Source organism: Cryptomeria japonica, chromosome 7, assembly GCF_030272615.1.
Source record: "Cryptomeria japonica chromosome 7, Sugi_1.0, whole genome shotgun sequence".
In the NCBI taxonomy this organism is placed as follows: domain Eukaryota; kingdom Viridiplantae; phylum Streptophyta; class Pinopsida; order Cupressales; family Cupressaceae; genus Cryptomeria; species Cryptomeria japonica.
This window is the reverse complement of record NC_081411.1, coordinates 638,257,538-638,279,577: the sequence shown is the minus strand read 5'-3', so window position 1 is coordinate 638,279,577 and position 22,040 is coordinate 638,257,538. Positions and strand designations below refer to the sequence as shown.

General features: G+C 35.0%; 1 protein-coding gene across 1 annotated transcript; it reads right to left on the bottom strand.

Moving 5' to 3' along the window:
* Positions 1–11,356: 11,356 nt before the first annotated feature.
* On the bottom strand, positions 11,357–16,249 carry LOC131057336 (probable fatty acyl-CoA reductase 4). Its single transcript, XM_057991474.2, has 10 exons — positions 16,091–16,249; positions 15,864–15,967; positions 15,579–15,778; positions 15,390–15,490; positions 15,031–15,244; positions 14,778–14,939; positions 12,430–12,511; positions 12,037–12,303; positions 11,830–11,963; positions 11,357–11,730 (listed from the first exon to the last, which is right to left on the bottom strand). Exons 1-10 carry the CDS (start codon positions 16,164–16,166, stop codon positions 11,574–11,576), a joined length of 1,497 nt encoding a protein of 498 aa, XP_057847457.1. The 5' UTR covers positions 16,167–16,249; the 3' UTR covers positions 11,357–11,573.
* Positions 16,250–22,040: the final 5,791 nt, after the last annotated feature.

The window sequence follows — 22,040 nt, the reverse complement described above, 5'->3', positions numbered from 1 at the left end:
GACCAGTTCTGGCTTGGGCCTTGTTTTGGATTGTTTTCAAGATTTGGCAGAAATGGAAGTTAACCCCAGTGAAGAGAGATTCAAATGATGATTTTAATTGCAGGCCAAAACGAAGACAGCGTGTTGAGCCTCCTAGTGTGGTGGGAGAGTTGTCTCTAACCAGGTCTGGCTTGGGCCTTGTTTTGGATTGTTTTCAAGATTTGGCAGAAATGGAAGTAAACCCCAGTGAAGAGAAATTCACCAAGGAGACGCAGTATGAAGAAAACGATGGCAACGACATGGTTTCCGAGGTATTTGGGCATCCTAGGGAATTCGTTGTGGAGGTTGTCTCCCAAAAATGAGCAGAATCTTACTCTACAGCAAGTGCTAGTCAAAATGGGTGCAGAGAAGAGGCATGGTGCGAAGGAGCCCATACGAGGTTGGAGAATATAGGCTGATGAGGTTTTGGAAGCCACGAGGCCTGCTGATATTGTCGCTTTTGTGCAAGAGAGAAATGAAGGATGTGAGGAAAAAGTCTTATATATTTATGCACCGACAGTGGGAGATCAACACTTTGGTTTGCATGGAGCCGTTGAAAGGCCATCACCTGTGCAGGATGCTCTGCTCAGGTTTCATGCCAAGATTGCCAAAGATATGGTAGCTAAGGGTTTTCCAAAGGCGGACCAGCCGGTTTCAAATATCTACGAGTCTGCTTCCGAGGGTCATGGTGACTTGTACACTTTACTAGAGTTCAATATGCATGGAGATGATTTCGATTACCCAGAATTTACAGAGCTAATCCAGCCCATCAGGCCACCCGTTTGGGCCGATAGGTTGCAACCCACTGATGGAAATGACCTGATGGGTGTTGTCAATTCTGGAATTAGTCTCGGCATAGATGTTTCAAACGATGGTAAATCGAGGAACAACGCAAAGGGGGATAAGATTGTTACGGCTTTCAGGAATTTTCCTGGAGTTAAATTTTCTTGCATGGATAGATTGAAATTGTTGAAGCTTGCACCAGGAGGACACTTGGGACGGTTTATCATATGGACCAAGTTTGCATTTGAAAAGCCTGATGTCGCCGATCAGGGCATCGTGATAGAGAAAGTCGAGCAGACTATAAAGGAGGTTTTTGGTGTTTTTGACGAGGATGGAAGACAAATAAATTTTATGGTGAATCTCTTTTGGTGAGACACAACCGAGGAAGATATCATTAGAATTATGTGAAAGGGATTATCAGGAGATATTTTTAAAGCCAGACCATAATGTACTTGACAGACTTGAGATGCAAGAGCAACATACAATAAGGGAAGAGTATGCCAAGACTGGAAAACAAACAAATCCCAAGTTTCAAATTGTTTTGGGATTGGTAAACGACAGCCTCACGATGGATCCCCTTAAATATCACTATTTGTTGGTTGTTGTCCTGGCTCAGCTGGATATTTACCGATACGGTGTTATTAATTGGAGGGAAAACACCCTTTTTCGATGGCATGATCACTGGTCTGTAAATGATTTTGCTACTGGCTACGTATTCATGGATGCATTTGTCTCTCAGAAAGTTGTAAGTGAAGATGTTCGACTGTTAAATTTTGAGGAGTCTGATTTGCTTTGGAGAAGGCGTATTCTTAGTGTTCATGAACAATAGTTCATGAAGTTAAAATCTCACAGATTCGGTGCAATGTATGTTTAGAATGGAAGCAGGGATGCCAAAGTACATGATTGTACCAATTGGCTTTCATGGGGGAGATTGTTGGGTATATGAAGCTGAACTTTCGACTTCCCCAAACTATTCATTTCATAGCTGATGTGATTGTATAAATGACTAAGTGTAGTCATATATGATGTAATTATGGATATTGGTTAATAGATGATTCTCCCTACTTTCTAGTGGATGTAGCCAGTAATGGTGAACCACGTAAATAACTGTGTAATGTGTTTATTTTTTTTTGTGTTTCGCTTTAGTTTATTTGTTTATATGTTTTTGTTTGCTTATTTATCTTTACAATAAACTCAACAGTCTCCATTTTCATGCTATGGACAAAATTTTGAAGGATGTCAAAATGCTTTTATTAGTGTATGTGGGTTTGTTTTAACACCTAGTTTAGAAGTTACTATTTATGGCAACATTCATTTCCAAAAATCAATATTGTTGGTCGCATTCATTTTATTTATTTATTTGTTTTTAATGTTTCACCAACAAAATTTAATTGGATTCACTTTCAATAAATAAAAAATGACCATCAATGTTAATAATAAATAAATAATTATTAATATAACATTTTAATTGAAGTTTGGTAACATTTATATTTAAAAACTAACATTTTTGGTAACATTCATTTTCAAAAATCAATATTGTTGGTAGCACCTAATTAATTTACTTATTTATTTTTGCAAGTTTCACTAAAAAACTTTAATAGCATTCAATTTCAATAAATAAATAATTATTTATGAAATGACTCACAAAAGGCAGAGAGGCGCAAGGACCTAGATGGCCGCAGGGTGGATAACCCTAACCACCTAGAAGAGAAAACAAACCAAATCAGGGTAGGCAAGATGGAGAGAGAATATTCAAACAATTAATGTTAAGGATGAGACTGAAACATACATGACATTTCTCGAGGACTTAGTCATTATTTGTTGATTCATTGGTCCTAGAATGGTCTGAAAAGAATAAAAAAATGGATCAAGGAAATGTGGAAAACAAAAGAAATGATTCCTTCCCAAGCATTTCTTCATCATTGATTTTGCAACCAAAGAAGAGAGGAACACAATTCTTCAAGGTGGTCTTTGGATGATGGAGAAATACCCATTGTATATACAACGATGGCACCCAAATTTTGATATGACTAATTTGGAACCTTATGACAAGTTGATTTGGATTCAAATGCATAATCTCCCAATCGGATATTGGTTGGAGGATTTCTTGAAAAAAAAAAGGCAAATCATTGGGTACACTAATGGATATTGATGTAGAAATTGGGAATGATGATTCCTATTTATATGCATGAATCAAATTGGTTGTAGTTCAAAAATCTCAGAGATAATTGGGTTGAAAATTGAGGATGCATTTTGGCATCAGGAAGTAGAAGTGGAGGAGGATAAGTATTTATGCCTTCAAAGTCACCAAAGGAATGATATGGTGCACAATTTGTGATGCCCCACTAAGGAACCCAAAGGACAACAACTAACTAACCAAATAAACATGGCAATAATTTTTTTCAAACAAAGCACAGAACAATTGTAAACTAATCATGGAATTAACTATAACAAATGCACAAGAAAAAGATAAACATTCACATAAATCAAATCCTCTTATGGGTTCCCTAATGTCAACACTAATGCAATAGCCTAAACATGATCTAAGATTCTTAAACCATAATGAAATAATAATAACATTACGTAATGTAAGAACATACACATCTATCACTAGGTTCATTTAAACACCAAACTAATTGTTCCTATGATAACCTTTCACATAAGATATGTGTGAGATTTTGTCAAGATCAAGAGGCAATGGAAAGCACAAATAAGAGAGAACAAAATAGATGATAGAAATAAACTATATTCTATCAAGATGAAAAATATGATCAACTAGATCATTAAGCATTACATACAATGAATATGAGTCTACTTATATAGGCAAGGCTATATGGATATGTGAGCACACAAACATGACATGTGGCTCAATAAGAAACAAGGGTAGGTAGGAAATAGGTGTGGGTAGGTAGGAGAAACAATATAATATTCCACATGAGGTGGATCACCCACTGAATGTGGAGTGTAACAACAAAATAAGATCAACACCATAAAAGGTAGAAATTCTCCTACACACACTATCCCAATGTGGCACAAACACCCAAGTGCCTCATACCCAAACTACTATAAAATACATTACCTAAGTAACCTTAAGTAAGTGTAATAATATCCAAGATGAATAATTATTTACACCAACACCCCCCCTTAAGTGCAACTTAGGGGAATGCACTTAAGTCTACAATGCAACTAAGCAATGCAAGATGGGTCCTGGCTACTAGGCCATGTTAGGTACCCATGTACAAATGCAAATGCATGAAAACCAATTCAATGAAATCTCTCACAAAGTAGGGAAAGAGAAAAACCCAATGGGAAAAAACCCTTTCAAAAAAGAGAGATGAAAACTAGATACAAAGAACTCTCATAGAAGTATGTGAAGGACAAAACCCCATGTGAGGAAAAAGTCCCCCCCATATGAGAGAAGAAGAGAAGCTAGGAAGCCCCCCCTCAATGTGGATTCTGTACCAATGATAGAAGCTCATTGTATGAAGAAACTGCTCCATGAACGGTGAACAACATTCCTCTTCTTAGGAAGAAACAAAACCAAAGGTGTATCCATGAAGGGAAGATGTATGAAAAAAACTCATGATGAAAGGAATCTCTGAAAAACGCTCAAGTGTCCCTATGTTGATGCTGAAAGATACCCCCTCCAAAGGTGGTAAACTGTGCCACACTGCTAAAAAAGGCACTCCAAGATCTAGTGGAGATGGATGTAGAACATGTCCCAAAGACTCACATGTCTCCTCAAAAAATAAAGAGACCTCCTCCAACTGCTGTACATAAGTATCCACAATCATGTCAACCTCGAAAGAATGATCATGTAGAGAATGAACAAGAGGGTCAGAGTGTTCCCTTGCAACAATCAAAGAAGGATCATCTTCATCAAAGAGAAGATGAATGTCATCAATTATGTCTCCCAAATTTGCAATGTAGGATTCCACAAACAAACTTGCAATGTCTGTCAAGTAATCATCCCATGAATCTGAAGTTGGAAGACAATGAATATCCTGCTGCACTGAATCACATGAAGGCAAAACTATCACACTATCTGCATCATCAGGTGCAATAGGTGATGTGATATCAATATGAGGAGATGAAATACAAGACTCAAGAACGGGGTCACATGTGAGAATCCCCATGTTCAAGTGTCCAAAGTTCTTTAAATCTAAACTATCACAAGAAGTGTGATCATCATGTGTAGAATCATCAAATGTGAAATCATCATCATCAATAAAATCTGAAAAGGAGTATAACCGAGATGCATGATCAACCACCCCAGTTGCAATGATAGCTCTAGTCTCCAAGTCTCTAATGAAAACTGACTCAGGTGTGAACACCACAACTCTCTTAGTTGCACCATGTGTGATTTGATAGATAGAAAGGAGATTGTTTGTCAAGTGGAGTACACACAACACATCATTGAAGGAGTTATCCCCAATGTCAATAGATCCTTTCCAAATCACATCCATGTATGTATGATTTCCCATCAAAATCTGCGGCATGGTGCAAGGCTCAAATGTAGAGAACATAGACTGTGAAGATGCCATATGATGAGAAGCCCTTGAATCTAGAAGCCATCTCTCTGAATCATGACTAATAGTAGCACATAGAGCTTTTCCTTTACTTGTTCCAAAAGAGTGAGTCTTCCCACTTGTAGAAGCCATGAATGCTTTCCCTTTTCCTTTTGAATGTGAGGAAGTGGAAGTTGATGAATCATCCTTCTTGTAAACATTAGGCAAATCAATGTTATGCTTTTTGAGGATATGTGTAAGCTCATCAATACTTTTAAAATGGCAATGACGCTCCTCATGACCAACCTTTTTACAATAGGCACAAGTAGGTCTCTCCCTCTTGGAAGAGGCTGTATCTCCTTGTTGTGGAGAGGATGACGCTTTGTCCTTAGGCTTTGATTGCCATTTCTTCTTGTTTGAGTTGTCCTTTCCTTGATTTCCTTTGTTCCCTTGATTTGCCACTAATGCTTGAGACTTAGAAGCCTTAAGAATGCCCATGCTTATCAACTTAGTTTGTTCCATCATCAACATTTCATTGAAAGCATCAAAAGTAGGCATTGTGTAGCTTGAACCCAGTGTCATCCTATGGGTTTAGAAACTAGAAACAAATGCTACATATTCTTGTGGAAGCTTGCCTATCAAGTTGAATATCAATTAAGTATCCTTCTTATCAATACCACAATCTTTGAGTTGCGCCCTCAACTCATTTGCCTTAGTGACATAATCTTGTATAGTATCAAAGTTCTTGGGATCTAACAGGGTGAGATCACTATCAATCTAATATCCCCTAATCTCATCAACTTGACCATACAAGTCTTGAAACTTTTTCCAAGCATTCTTGATTAGAGTACACTTCTCAATATGAAAAATGAGATTCTTTGATACATACTTTCTTAAGGTACCAATTTCCATGATATTTGTAGTAAGCCAATCCAAGTGACCAACTGGATCAACCTTAGGATCAACGGGAGCAACAATAGTTCCATCAATGTAATGAGTGAGTCCTTTTTCCATAAGTTTACTCCATGCATCAATTTTCCAAGTAGCATAATTATGAGGAGTTAAGAGAGGAAACTTAGAAGAACCCATAGTAGCAAAAAGGAAGGAACACAAGAGTACAAAAGAACAAGAGACACCCCCCAAATTCACTCAATCAAAGTACCCCCCCAAAAATGATGATTTTGGCACTTTATATGTAGTGCGTGTACAATAGGCCACTTGCAAACAATGGCAAGGTGAAATTCTGATTTTGTTTTACAATTGCCCCAATAGGTTGAGAACTTCAAAGAAAAAGATTAGAAAGATAGACCTATGCAATACAAATGCCAAATTGGCCAAATAAGACCATATGATGAAAGTACAATTTCTACCCATAATTTTTAAAAACTAATAGAATATTTTGAGAGTAGACAAAAAATAATGCACTTTCAAAAAAAAACGACACCTGAAAAGGAGTACATATGAGCCCAAATGAAGCCTCCAAAGTTGTAAAAATTGGGATTTCATGATTTCTGAAAAACCTATATCCGAAAATTAGAAAAATTCTACACCACTATACAGATCACGAAATTCTACCCCAAAACAAAAAAAATTGCTCGAAAAAAGGAGTTCGGATGAGTGAGATATCACTATTTGAAAATTGCCTACAAAATTATAATTTCTGAAAAATTTCCGTCACGGCTTCAAACTTCAAATGCCTCTAGATTTGGCCTTTGAAGTCCGATTTGGATGAAACAAAAGGCAAAAATGACTTTCTTGGACCTCCTCAATCCAATGGTAACCTCAGATTTGATCCATCAAGCTTCAATAATAATCTGCAATAGAAAGATCCAAAATGCAAACCTTAAATAGCGTCAAATTTCTCTCAATTGGCAAACCAATGATACTCTAATGGCTCTGATACCATGTCAGATTTTGCCAAGATTAAGAGGCAATGGAAAGCACAAATAAGAGAGAACAAAATAGATGATAGAAATAAACTGTATTCTATCAAAATGAAAAATATGATCAATTGGATCATTAAGCATTACATACAATGAATATGAGCCTGCTTATATAGGCAAGGCTATATGGACATGTGGCTACACAAACATGACATGTGGCTCAATAAGAAACAAGGGTAGGTAGGAAATAGGTGTGGGTAGGTAGGAGAAACAATATAATATTCCACATGAGGTGGATCACCCACTGAATGTGGAGTGTAACAACAAAATAAGATCAACACCATAAAAGGTGGAAATTCTCCTACACACACTATCCGAATGTGGCACAAACACCCAAGTGTCTCATACCCAAACTACTATAAAATGCATTTCCTAAGTAAACTTAAGCAAGTGTAATAATATCCAAGATGAATAATTATTTACACCAACAATATGATTAAACATCCATCCAAATAATAGTAGCCGATACCAACACTAAACCACTTAAACACTACTTTAGGATTATATTGCTTTTTTATTACATTTAATTACATTACATCAATCTCCCCAAGGAATGTCCAAATTATAATAATAATGATACAATTACAATGATTTCTAATGATACATATGATCTCCAACTATTATAAGAATAATTTAAATCATGAATAAAGAGATACTAGAAACAAGATACAAGATCCATTAAATGCACATGAACAGGTCCATTGGTTCCCAATGGAGGTAGGCAACAACCTCCCGACCATGTGGAACCCTTGGGTCCACCCCACCATGCTCTAGAGATAAACACTAGGCCTCTTACACACAAGAAATAAGGAGCACTCACAAGAAACACCATAAACTAAATAAACTGGATAAACACAAGGATAAGTAAGATAATCAACCAAGTTCCACTAGAGGCTTCTAACACAACCACATAGGCTAGAGTCCTTAGATAAAAATATGGAAGTGTTATAACATCGAATCTACATGGGTTATCCTAGAAATCTCTCTTGACCCCAACCCACATTTGACAACACATGTCGAACCAAACAATCATTTCATGAAGACAAGGATGTTTGATCATGCTAGATCAACATCCCCAAGATGGAAAAGTCTTCCTAGTCCCATCTTGAGTCTATACAAGCACTCAAGGCCATAGGTGGGGCACTATGATAATATTGTTTAAATTATATTTTCCCTTGATTCATTTATTATTTCATCACTTATTTAAGGAACTTTCAATGTGTTACACTGGCAAGCACTTTAGGGCCCCAGCCTCCCATTGAGAGCCACTCCCCCTAACTTGCACCTAGACACCACTAACCTAGGGTTTAGTTCTAAGGAAGGATAGGCATCAACAACATACATCTCTCAAATGAATCATACATGAATCCATGGTCTTAAAAGTGAATTAGATTCATACATAAAGCCTTCTTAAACTTATACAGCAAGATACATTAATGAATGCACAAGTCCAAATGCAATAACAAATGAACCTCTTCACAACCAAACATGGAAAAACATATAAAAACATTAATAAACTCAAATCAATCCTAAAAAATCCCCAAACATGGAAACAATAGTGCACAACCTTAACCCGAGCCTCTGGAATCCACTCGGAACCCTATGAACTCTACTAAGATCAAACAAGCCCAAAACTCATAACCTGCGAATATGAAACCTAAATGTGATCATATGACACCATATTCCACATATTTGTTAGTATATTCTGTGCATTTTTCACCTATAACTATGCATTTGTTCACTATAATTGTAGATATGAAACTGATACTATGTAGTTGGGAATGGGCTACTTGGGGCTCCGAGTTGGCCATCAATCAAGACTTAGAAGAAAAATAAGAAGAATGTCCATTTGATGGGTGCCTATTTCCCTTCTAGAAAAACCTTACTCTAGATCCCAAGGCATGGGAATAGAAAACAAGACTCAAAACTCTAAAAATAGCCCTTTAAAAAATCAATTTGGAGAGGGCATATCAACACAAAGTTCAACATACATATAACCAAAACTCAAAACACATTTAGATATCAATTGATCTCATTAAATACACCATCTTACTCTATTCAATATTCAAGAAGAAAACTTTATTCAAAGGAGAATCATAAACCCTAAGAACAGTCCATTTGAAAATATAGACAATACTACATAAGAGGGCATTTTAAGACATTTTTTAAAGATAATATTAATATTTTATCTTAAATACTTATACTTATTGTAATTATCTTAAATTAGAAATTAAAATTATTTTAATTGTCTTAAATTAATAATTAAGACAAAAGAAACTAAGTGGCAGGAAATGAATATGCATGTGAATATATCGAAGCGGCGATAGTGTTGTATTTTTTGTGTCATTTAAAAAAAAGAATCTTGGGAGACATGGTTCTTATCTGAAAAGAAAATGAAGAGGTGCTATTGGTTTGCAGATTGTCAAAAAATGGACAACAACATGCTTGGAGATTTGACCATGTGGGAGGAAGATCAATAGAGAATGTTCAACATGATCTATCTACTTTGAACTTGAGATAGGTTATATATTTTTTTCAAAACTAATGCACTTCTATTTTCATTCGTATGTGTGGGTTTTATATTTTTTGTGTTTTATAGAAATGGATTGTAATCTATTTTTGTAATGGACAATATTTGGATATTTTAAAATTTTGATGGATTTTTTAGTTTCAAACTGGTTATGGAAGGATGCACCTCCATTTTTTCTTCATTTTTTAAGTTTTCGCCTTTGATATTAGTGCTTGAGTTATATTTTCACAAATATCTTTCCTTCACATGTATTTATTTACTCTAGAATTGTACAATATGTGATTTTTGGGACAAACAATAATATAGATGTGCCCAAAAATTTTGGGCAATGGCTTTCACTCTAAAATGTTAGATCTGTGATGACTTTTTCTTTCTCTTTAGGCACATATGGACTAGTCAATTTGATGCACATCTATGCAACAAAACATACTGAAACGAGTCCAACAACAAGAAAGGTCGGCAAGGTGAATGGATTTTTTGGCATTGTATCTTAACTACATTGTGGTTTTCTAAAGTAATCTAACAATAGCTCTTTATTTTTATCTATGTTTGATCTATGTATCTAACATTGTATCTATGTTTGATCTTTATTTCCCATATCTTCCCCTAACACTTGATCAGTTATCTCCTTTATGAGACTATCTTGAACTTCCTCATACCAAGATTGGACAAAAGCCTCTAAATCTCTCAAGAAAACATTTCCCCCTAGAGTCTCCAAGTTCCTTGAAAGAATCTGAGAAGATTCTATGGGAGAACCAAGAGAAGAAGTTTTTGGGAAGAGTTCTGAAACTTGAAACCTATCATCTATGAATTGACAAGGAGTAGAGAAGGAGTTGGTAGCTGGGTTTGATACTAAGTGAGAAAAACTACTAGAAGTATTGATGTCTAGGAATGAAGAGGATAGGTGATTATGTAAATGGCATAAACCACAAACTAAAGAAGGCTCTTCATAAAACAAATTTTGGGACCATCCACCATTTTTTGAATTTATCTATAAAGAAGAGGGGAAATATTTGGTTGCATCCATTAGCAAACATAGTCTGACTGGAAGGTTCAGATTGTAAAAAAAAATTAGATCATTTTTTATGACTATGCCAACTTTATTGCCAATTGTCTCTAGAATCTTAATCTCCCTGTATTCAAGTGGAAGGCTATGTAGTTGAACCCATATGCAGATAAATTTAATAGAGGTTGATATGGGGTTAAAATTTGGATACTAGATTTGCATATGAAGACCTGAGCAATTGTAAAACCAAGATTTGGATCTATAAACAACATCTTTATATTATTTTGATTCAAATAATGACACAACAAAGGCATTTCCTTGATCTATTAACAACACCTCAGATACTCCACTGAAGTCCTTTCTATAACCTAGAGAACGTCCCACAAATCTCCAACCATCTCTTCTCTGATCCGCTCTCCTTTATATTCAGAACCATAATAAAATTTACAAACATTCTAAATAAAATTAAAATGATAAAACATTTCAAAAAGGATATCAATCATTAAGATTTAAATTTTAAATTACATTAGATTTATATCTTATTTATTTAATTTGAAGAAGATAATCTCTATATAAATACTAAAAAATCAATTGAATATTAAAAAAATAATAACATTTAAATCTCACGCAAATTCTTACCATTTATTACATTAGGTAGTTATTATCAACTACCTTGTTCAACTTATAAAAAGTAAACATAAAATATTCTAACATTACAACTTATTATAACATTATTTTTATTAACATGCCATAGCAGGTTAATACAATTATAGAAAAGAAAAGTCCTATTTTGAACCTCCTATAACATAAGTGAGAAGCCCAGGAATATGACACTCGAGGAAATAGTGTTTCCAATCTATGCTCTTAACATCGAAGTTAAAAATCTCCTGATCTCTCACCGAAATTTTGTTCCACAAATCTTGAGTATTTGAGGTATTGAACCTATCGATCATGACGGTCAAGAACATCAGACTTCGTGGAAAGGGCATTCCAATAAATAGTTTATACATGAAAATCAAGAGAAGTGAGCTGGTGACTTACCTTCCCTTGAAGAAAAGAAAGGGTTCATAGATGTGGGCGAGCTTCACTGCAAATCTATACTTCTCAAGTAGAAAAGTGTAGAGCGGTTGCAGCTTGAAGCGGCCCAGCAGAATCTTATCCACAACATAGAGTATCTGCCATATTCATTCCATGCGTTAGTCATCACAATGGAAACATGCAATGGAATGTAAGTTAAAGTTTAATTACCTGGAAAGGAATTAGATAATAAAGAGTCATGTAGAATTTGAAGTCGGCCATGCTTTCTAGATACCGTAGTTTCTTCACTCTTACAATGCTTCCATTCTCAGATGTGCATGGATGTGCTGAAAAGTAGTTATACCAATAATCCCGACTCGTAGTGTCCTTTAATGGATTTGCATGGGAGGAACCTACGTGATAGATGTGTAGACCACACTGTGAAGAATTCCTCGCAATTGATGCTATCATGCAATTTGCTACCATGTCCACCGGAATCTGATTCAGTCAAGAACAAATTGTAACATGTCATTATCTGTAATAATTATCAACTACAGATTGCAACACCTCAAAAAAAGAGTAAGGCCAATAGCATAAAATTTTGATGTATGGCTTTGTACGTACCACATCCAGTATTAGATGTGGATCAGCCAGGAAGAACGAGAGTCGTCCTTTTCCATATCCAATTAGTATTGGGTCCATCATCCTGCAACGATATAGCAAAAACATCATATATTTAACACAATAAAAACTCCCACTCATAATTTAAAGGAACAACTAGTAGAGCATCTGAACAAGTGCATGTGAGATCATAAAAAGCACCAACCATCATTTACATGGGATGTTTCATTAAAAAAATTTATCTTTCTCGTTTTCGATGTTATGTTTAATGTATTGATGTTTTATGTTGGTTAATTAGGGAAAACACGACTCTATAAGCTAATAGATTGAAGTGTAATTCTAATTTTTTTACAGTGATAATTTTTTCCTTCTGTATTTAGTTTTCTATTTTTTATTAAGTTTCTAGTTTAAATTGAAGTATAAAGAAGATAGAACGAAGTGGAAATTAGCATAATGCAGTAGCTCATTATATTTTGATGTTATGATTATTCAAGATGTTTGAATTTTTTTTATTGATTTATAGGTAAATAAAGTAAGAAGGAATCAACTTATTTACAATATATAAAATCTAAAGCAAACAAGTTACATTTATATATATAGTAATTTGTTTTTTGTTTTGTACTTTAAAAAAAAGTTACATTGATAATAAAAAGACTACAAAATATTTTAATTATAATTTATATTCTTTTAACTTAATAATAGAACATACTTACAAAGAAACTCATAATATTTTGTTTGCTAGCAAAGAGTAATTGCATGGTCCAAAAGATCATTTTTTAAAGTGTGTTGAATGGTAACTTCTTTTATTGAGAGTCCTAAGACAAATAAATTTCTAAAGCTTCCAATATATTTGAAATGATAGAAAAAGGCACACCAATAACATCATTCAAAATTAAGTGGGTAAAAGATTACTATTCTATTCATTAATTATTTCTTTTATAATTCTTTCACAAAATTCTTTTTATAGTAGTTGATTGGTAGATGGAACTATTTCAAATTCGAAGGTCATAAATTCAAAATTGACAAAGCTAGTCTTTTAAACATTTAAAACAATTCATGCATATCTTTTACAAATATTTATTTTAATAAAACTAGTTCAGCTGTAGATTTTAAAGTATTTTTTAACTTATTTAACAAAATTAAATTCTAACAAGAATTATAAGACATTGATGTAAATGAAAATTTCTTTGTTGAATCTAAATTCTATTTTTTCATGATTTTTATAAGCATGCATGACAGGGTCTTTATTCTATTTATGGATTTTTTAGAGTTTCTTATTTTGCATTTAATTAATAGAGACTAAGTGGGTCAAGAAGAGGTTGGAGGATTGTCTTAGAGGATTGGAATATTCTCATCTCTATTTAGTTTCTTTCTTATGCTACCTAGAAGAATTTTTTGGTAGGATTTTATTAGGTGGTTTTTATCTTATTTTGATACTTACAATTCCTATACTTTTTAGTTTGGTATGTTTTTGAATTTTGGTTTACCTTTTTATTTATGTTTTGATGAGATGTACTAGTTTAGTGGAGTTGTATTGTTATGTTTCTCATATGGTGATCTATAAAGAATAATATATCTTTATAATTAATTAGCATGTGATTTCGCACCTTTGATAGGTATTGTCAATGAAAGAGGAGTGGTGGCAATTTGTGGTTAGGAAGCATAAATATTTCGCATGTAAGGATTGAGAATATAAGGAATCACTAGGATAATAGTAATTGCAGTTAGGCAATGGTGGATGTTTCTCATAGTTGATGTAATATAGATTGTTACAGACATGTTAATACATTAAGTTTACCATGAACATGTTAGATAATTTAAGGAATGGCAATAGATCTTGACACTATAAATAGTAGCATAGGTCATTAGATGCAAATGATGGATAGATGTTGCTAATAGGGAAATGTGAAGAAAAAGATTAAGGATTAGATAGATAAGTACAAATATTGATATTAATTTATCAAATACTAAAAAATAAAAGAAAAGAAAAGTGAGTGAATGAGATTGACACTTCAAATATCTTAATAATTTCATTGTAAATAAAAAAAAATTGTTAACTTTTATAATCCTTATAATTTAGAAATTATTTATTTATCATATTTTATATGTTAATATATAAAATAGTTAAATATGATTGAAATGTTTAATAATTATTTGATTAAAAAAAAATATTAAAATTTAATCATAATATTATAAATGTTATTCTATACAATCATTCAATTTCCTGTTGGTGCTTATGCTTTAATGGGTTCTAAGCTAACTTAATTTACTCCTAGCAAGTTAATGGAAAGGAAAACAATTGTTTTCTATCTAGAACATCTAGCTGTTTACTTTTCACTAAACTTTTGCACCTGATGCCTTCGATCCATCCCGGAAATGGCTCTTTTAAGCTGCTCTCGATTATTGTTGGACGAATGATAACAGTTGGTATATCTTCCCTGAAATAATCCACCATCAACTCTCCAACTGCTTTTGTGAAAACATAAGCATTTGGCCATCCAAACTTCATCGCCCTATTCACATTCGCACATATAAGTTGAATCTCTTTTTCACTAAGAATTGCAAGCCATGTAGAATCTTCCAATGTAAGCAAAATGCATATACCTTTGTGCCCCAAATTCCTTCATATATTTGGACTCCTTATCATATGACCATGATTCACCTAAAACAGTCTTGAACTCTTCTATGGTCTCCTTTATTAAATTGCATTCGGACTCTATCTGAGAGAGTGATATTTCTCCACCGCTGTATGAAACCCTTTCTCCCGTCCTCACAACTTCTTCTCTGACCGTGCCCATGCTCCCAACATTGACATAAGCTGACATACGTAGAGATCAACCAAAAAGAGAATTAATTAACCGTTGAAAATGAGATCTCATCGTATAAAGATATTAACGACATTTGATCGTATCAACGAATAACTGCACTACCAATTAGAGTTTAATGCAGGACACTTTAATCACCTGTGGAAATGTGGCAGAGAAGTTGAAGGTTGCAGCAACGTTTACAAAAGTCGATGACATTCTTACTTCCCAATGCATTCACTTTCATGGAAATATCGTACCTGCAATATTAAAAGCCATTTACAACAGAAAATAATCATACTGGTCACCCCAGAATTGAAGTCAATTATCCATGCAATTATATCTGACCTCTCATTAAACGTCGTGGTGGCCGCAGAATTGACAACAATATCGACTTTTGCACAGAGTTCGTCCCTTAAACTTTCTTCTATGCCGAGATCATTGAGTGCCACGTCTCCAACAACAGGAACAATTTTTGTTGCCATGAATTCTTGATAGCTTTCCTTGTAACGCTCTCGAAGAAGCCCAAACAACTGTTTGGATATCACCTAGACAGAAACAGCTTGCCATATCAAACAATTACCCATCTATATAGGTTGAGTTTATCAATCAAACTGTTCTAAAATATTATACCTGGCTTTGGAGTTTAGCTTGAGCGGACTCCACATTTTTTGACCTTATGAGTGTAAAAATACATCTCACATCTGGTTGCTCTCGCAAGATCTTCTCCAGAAAAACTGTAAAATCCATCCCAATTAGTTGAATTTTATAAGTACACTATAACTAACCAGGCAGACATTCACGTTAAAAGCTTAATATACTTGTAGATGAAGGGAATGAAAACCCCATTTTACGCACACCTTTGCCAAGAAAGCCAGTCGCGCCAACTATGAGAATGGTTTTACCCCTCAGAAACTCTCTTGTCTCCATTGCCATGCTATGATTTTGTTAGTGGCTGCCAGTCCTCTTTAGTCCTTATATTACTTTATGTACCAAAGATCAGGGAGGCGAGATTTATTTGTTATTAATGCCTACGAGGCGTGTTTTACATTTCTTGGCCACTTTCAGAGTATTGTTTGGCGGTATTGGTAACCGTTAGAGCGTATTAATGCTATCGAAACGTGTGTTCTTAATATCCAAGCATAGTCGATGATTTCATTTTCCGTTACCTGATTCTGTTGGGAAGCTGGTGAGGGAAAATGAAATTATTGGTTTTGTTTCTTTAATTCAACTATCATAAATGTATAAAATAGCGAGTGCCTACCGACTCTGACTTTTTTTCTCTCGCTGAGTTTTCATGAGGAGATCAGTTGGGCACCATAATGGTCCCCTTAATCGTTTTCCTTCAAAAAAGATCTTCAAACTGAAAATGCATCAATTTCTAGGTATACTAATGCTATTCATTTTCTCATGCAATTGTAGGATGGAGTCGATTCGGATAAATCTTTATCTGATGGTTTTCCTCAACGTTCTAAAAAGTGATGTTAGACAGGTTGTGATCATTAATCTTGAGATCACTACAGAAGATATCCTATATTGTTCTCAGCATGCTTTAATATGCAGGTTCACGGGAATACAACCTTCTCTTCCCTTTCTCGAAAATTGGGCACATTGTGCTTGGTAGCCGAGGGAGATATGGAAGTGATTTTAGTGGCAAATTGGCTTCTTTATGTCGTCTTTCCATGCATAGCTGATCATGGTAGGGTTTTTGAGGGTGGACCATACTTCCATAATTAAGTTGGCCTTTTTATTAAACCTTGACATATGGAGTTTTATCTCACTGAAGTGATTCTTTCAGGAATTCTTGTTTGGGTTCTTTTTCTCTTCCTTTTAATGGAGTTTTAGTGATCTAATATTTTACATTTTATTCCTTTTAATGGAGTTTTAGTGATCTAATATTTTACATTTTATTCTTGTTATTGAATGGATGTAAATATAATAAACAGAATATATATATAATTTAGTCTATTCAAACAAGAACATGCAAACCTTAAAATGATATGTTAATACATTGATGATGGGTTGGATGTGGTTGCTCATTAATCCAGTAGCATGATGGTGTGATAAGTATGATTGAATGATGAAATGAACATTATAAGGAAACATATGAAAAGATGATTAAAATGAGAGAAGAGGCCTTCATATATAGATTTTCAAATTTGAAATGGATGGTGGAGATCAAAAGAAGATGAAGGGCCAAGATTGAATGTGAGTGGAGAGGACAAGTGGGAGATCTAAGAGATTTATCCATAAAGTCATTCCTTGACTTCACACTCCTCAAGGACATGGGGAAGAGGGACAAAGGACATAGGGAAGAGGAACAAGGAATTAAAAATTCCTTGGTAAGGGCAAAGGGAATTAAAAATTCCTTGCAAATAGGGAGTGTTGGAAGAATAAAGGATAAAAGAAATTTAAAAATTCCTTGGGAAGAGGGGGCATGGGGAGACTCAAGGAATTCAAAATTCTTTGGATAGACAAAAGTGAGTGGCATTTAAGGTTGGGAGGTGAGATGGGAGAGCCATTTATGGCATGTTGTTGACTCATTCATGGCATGGGAGATTAGGATGTGCAAATGATTAGTGAGGGGATTAGGTGGGATAATGGAGGATTAGGATGCAAGTGGGCAAGTTAGGAGGATGTGACATGAGGAGAGAGAATGAGTGGATGAAATTAATAATAAGGAAAATGATAAGAGGTTAATTAGCTTAAATCAATTAATTAAATAGGTATTAAATAATTGATTTAGTAGGAGGATTTGTAGGACAAGATTAGACATAATTAAATAAATGTAAATTTCTTTAATTAAAAGCAGTGGGTTAAAATAAAGGATTAATTAAATATTTATTTAATTGGCTAGAATGGGATAAGGTCAAGTGTGGTTGAGTATGGACAAATTTAGGTGTCTATGTTTTTCCCCTCTTTGATATAGCATCATGAAGTGATGCTATATCAAAGAAGAATAAAACATAGTGAATAGAAAAGGATACATACTAGTAGCATGATGTCCCAGTCATAGGTAGGTTAGGAAGGATGATGAGGAGATAGTGGTATACCCCACGAGAGGAAATACGGGGTCCAAGAACATGAGTGTGCTCTTGAAATGGAGAGGGCTATAGGATGAAAGGTGAAAGGGAATATGATAAGGATGATTAAGGGAAGGGTAAGAAAAAATAGAGGAGAATCATGATGCAGTGCTATGAGAAACCTAGATTTGATATTGTACTTGATGTTATGCACAAAGGTATGAGGAACCAAGATGACAATGTGCCAAGTACGTGATCAAAAAGGTCAAGTGCAAACATATGCCTTATGACACCATGATATGGAAGACCGTGATAACTTTGTGGCAATAGGATACAAAGACCATTGTAAATGCAAACAATAATAACACACACAAGAAACAAACAAGCATGCACAACAAACCAAAAGAGAACCAAAATTTTGCCCCTAGTCAAGCTGAAAACCAATTGATTGATGATTGATTGATTGATTGATTAAGAGGATAGCAATGTTAATGATAAGAACATTGCATACCACAAGGATTGGGAAGGATACATCCCATAATGATGATTGGATTCAAGATTGATCAATGGATTATTAATTGATTTGGATCAATATGATATATTGATCAAGGATGATGGGCTAGATTGCAAGATTGGATTGCACTGATTATGATAGATTGCATTTGGTTGGACAAATTTAGGATTTTTGGATTAGAGGGATGAATGGATTGGATAGGATAGGAGGAGGATATGTGGATGGGATGGGATGGGAGGAGGATAAATGAATTGGTTAGGATAGATGAATGAATGGGAACCAATGACAAGAGAGAACCAAGGCTTAGTAAAAGGATGGAAGGAGGATAATTGGATTGGATAGGATGGGATTGAATGGTGGATAAAGGATGAATGGATTAGGACTAATGGCAAGGGAGAACCAAGGTTTACTAAAATGATGGAATGGATGGAGAGATTTATTAGATGATAGATGGATGGATTGAGTGAATGGACATCGATAGGAGATGGAAAACAAAAGAAGGAAGGATAGGTGGATGAGGCTCCAAGGACTATGTTGCAAAGGAGTGAAATGCCCCACACTATAGGTAGTGGAATTAAGGACGAAAGGATGGTGGGTAAACATGTATGAGATGGAAGGATAATATGTAAGGGATATGGATGGTCGAGGAATTAAGAATTGGATTGTCCAAAGAATGCATAGACATTATTATTATTTTTCTCACTAACTTGATCAAGATCAAAGGTAGGAATGGAGGATTATTTTGGATGCGATGTGTAATATGAGATGGAGGATAATAAATATTAAAGATGTGAAAGGAGGATGGACTTAGATAGGATGAGGAATATGAGATAGATGATATAGATAGAATAATCAAGATCAAAGATATGAAAGGAGGATGCAATTAGATAGGGTGTGGATAGAGGATATGGATGATAAGATAACATGGATGAAACTTTCCCCCAATTGTAGAGTGCAAGAGGATGATGGGATTAGGCATGATGCTTATTTACCAAGTTTTCCTCATGGTACATACCCAAGGTGCCACAAGATGTGGTTTTCAGCATTGGATAAAAATTTTCTCTTCTTTTTTTTTTTTTTTCCTTCTATTTTTTGAATTGCTTGGAATAATTTGGATGGATAGGTATGAGAATAAGGATTTGGATAAGTGGATGTATATAATATAGTTTGGAGGATAGTAAATGGGTAATAGGAAGATGGAGGAAGTACTAAAGCATCTAGTTCCATTGATCATATCCCTTAAAGATGTGCTATATTGAACCAAGATAACTAGAGGTATGCTCATAGATGTTGGTAGAATTATATTTGGAGATGGAATGGATGGAAGATGGAGGGGTATAAGGATTAATGTAAAGGCTTGAATTAAAGGGAGGGGATTATGAAAAATGGATTGGATAATGGATGGGGTTTTGGAAGACTTGTGGATAAATGGATGGGGATGTTGGAAAGATCAACATTGGCACACACCTTGAGGGGTGATGGAGTTGTGGAGGGAAGGGTTTCCAATTAGATGGATGATAAAATGTGGATTTGGGGACATGAGGACCCAAAATAGATAAAGGGGATCATAGACTTAAGATAGTAGATTTTGATACGTAAGGGCCCAAAATGGATTTTGAAGATGGAGGATTGGAGGACTTATGAGTGGAGGGAATTGTTGGATTAGCAAGTTTGGATTCCATTCTGGATATATCTTTGAGATGCATTTGTTCGATGAGTACTTTGGGAATCCACATGGTTTTTAATTTTTAATTTCTGGGCCTTTACATGGCCTTATCGATTTTTCATTCTTTTGGATCATATTTTTCTTTTCTTGAGCATGTCTTTTTGAGGGGACATGTGGATCCTTGTATTTTTGTGGATTTCCATCTTTTTGCATTTTAGATTTGGCATCAAAATTGCTTCCAATAGAAATGGTATGGGTGCATGAGGTTAGATGACTTGGAGATTTTATGGATGGTATGATGGAGAGAGAATGTTGGAAGGAATTCAAGGATGTGTGCCTTTGTTGATCTTTCTTAGGGATGAATTGAGGTGTTGGGGTGTTGGATGGAGGGATGTAAGAACCCAAGATGGATGGAAGGGATGAAGGGTTTAGTGTTGTAACATAAGGACCCAAAATGGATGTGGATGGTGAAGGAATGGACTTTAGGACATAAAGACCCAAAAGGGGTGTTGAAGATATGGGATGGTGTGATTTTGATTTATATGAAGGGATTTTGGATTTATTAGGAATGAAAGGTATACGAACATCTTGACCATGATATTTGTAGCCAAGGCCATATGAACTTTCATTTTCTTTGATTTGGAGGGGTTCCAATATGTCTTGTTCATGTAGGCCTAACCCTTTGCCTTGATAATTCATTTTTTTCATAATTTTTTTTCCAATAGGATATTATTTTGGAAACAAGATGCGAATCCATTTTGAGGGGTCCATGCAAGGTGGAAGGAATTGTAAGCTCTTGGAGGAAACCATAGTGGATAAAGGTAGAAGAGCCAAGTTGATAGGTATGGGATTCGTAGATATCTTGGATAGGGATAATGGTAGCTTCTGTAGGATTGGGATCATGTGGGGGATAAGGAGGAATATTAGAATCTTGAGATGGATTGGTATCATGACATGGAGATGGAGGAATACTTTGATCTTGACTTGGGATGGGATCATGTGGTGTAGTGGGAGGGATTATTGGATCTTGAGATGGAAGGGGATCATGCAATGGGATGGAGGGGATACTTTCCTCTTGAAATATAATGGGATCATGATATGGAGTGATTTGATCTTGACATGGAGGATAATCATTGTATTGGATAAAAGGGATGTTTTTATCTTGATGAGGAATGAGATCTTGAAGCGGATTAGGAGGGATAATTAATTAGATCTTGAGATGGAAGGGGATCATGGGATGGAGTGGAAGGTATACTTGAATTTTGAGATGGAGGGATGCTTTGATCTTTAAGTGGAGAGTAATCTATTCTAGCATTCCTTGGAACAAGCTATTAACATGTTTGGGGTTGTGGGGATTATCTGATGGAGGAGGATATGGATTCTTCAAATTGGGTAGATGGAGAGATGGGAGTATCATGAAGCTTAGGGGATTGAGGTTTTTCTTGATTTGGAGGGGATCGAGGTGGATATATGACTTGGGGTGATTGAAAAATATTCTTTGGAGGTGGGGATTTTTTCTTCTTTTCTTGTAAGTCTTGGATTATTTGTTGGAAAAAATCTTGGAGGGATGGGGATATTGTGGCTTTTGAAGGATTAGGATTATGTAG

Excerpts from the sequence above, each read along its gene's own strand:
- LOC131057336 (XM_057991474.2), bottom strand. The coding sequence starts at position 16,166 with ATGGCAATGGAGACAAGAGAGTTTCTGAGGGGTAAAACCATTCTCATA. Across the intron at positions 15,779-15,863 it reads AAGCTAAACTCCAAAGCCAG|GTGATATCCAAACAGTTGTT; the intron begins GTATAATATTTT and ends GTTTCTGTCTAG. Across the intron at positions 14,940-15,030 it reads AAGGAATTTGGGGCACAAAG|GGCGATGAAGTTTGGATGGC; the intron begins GTATATGCATTT and ends GAATGTGAATAG.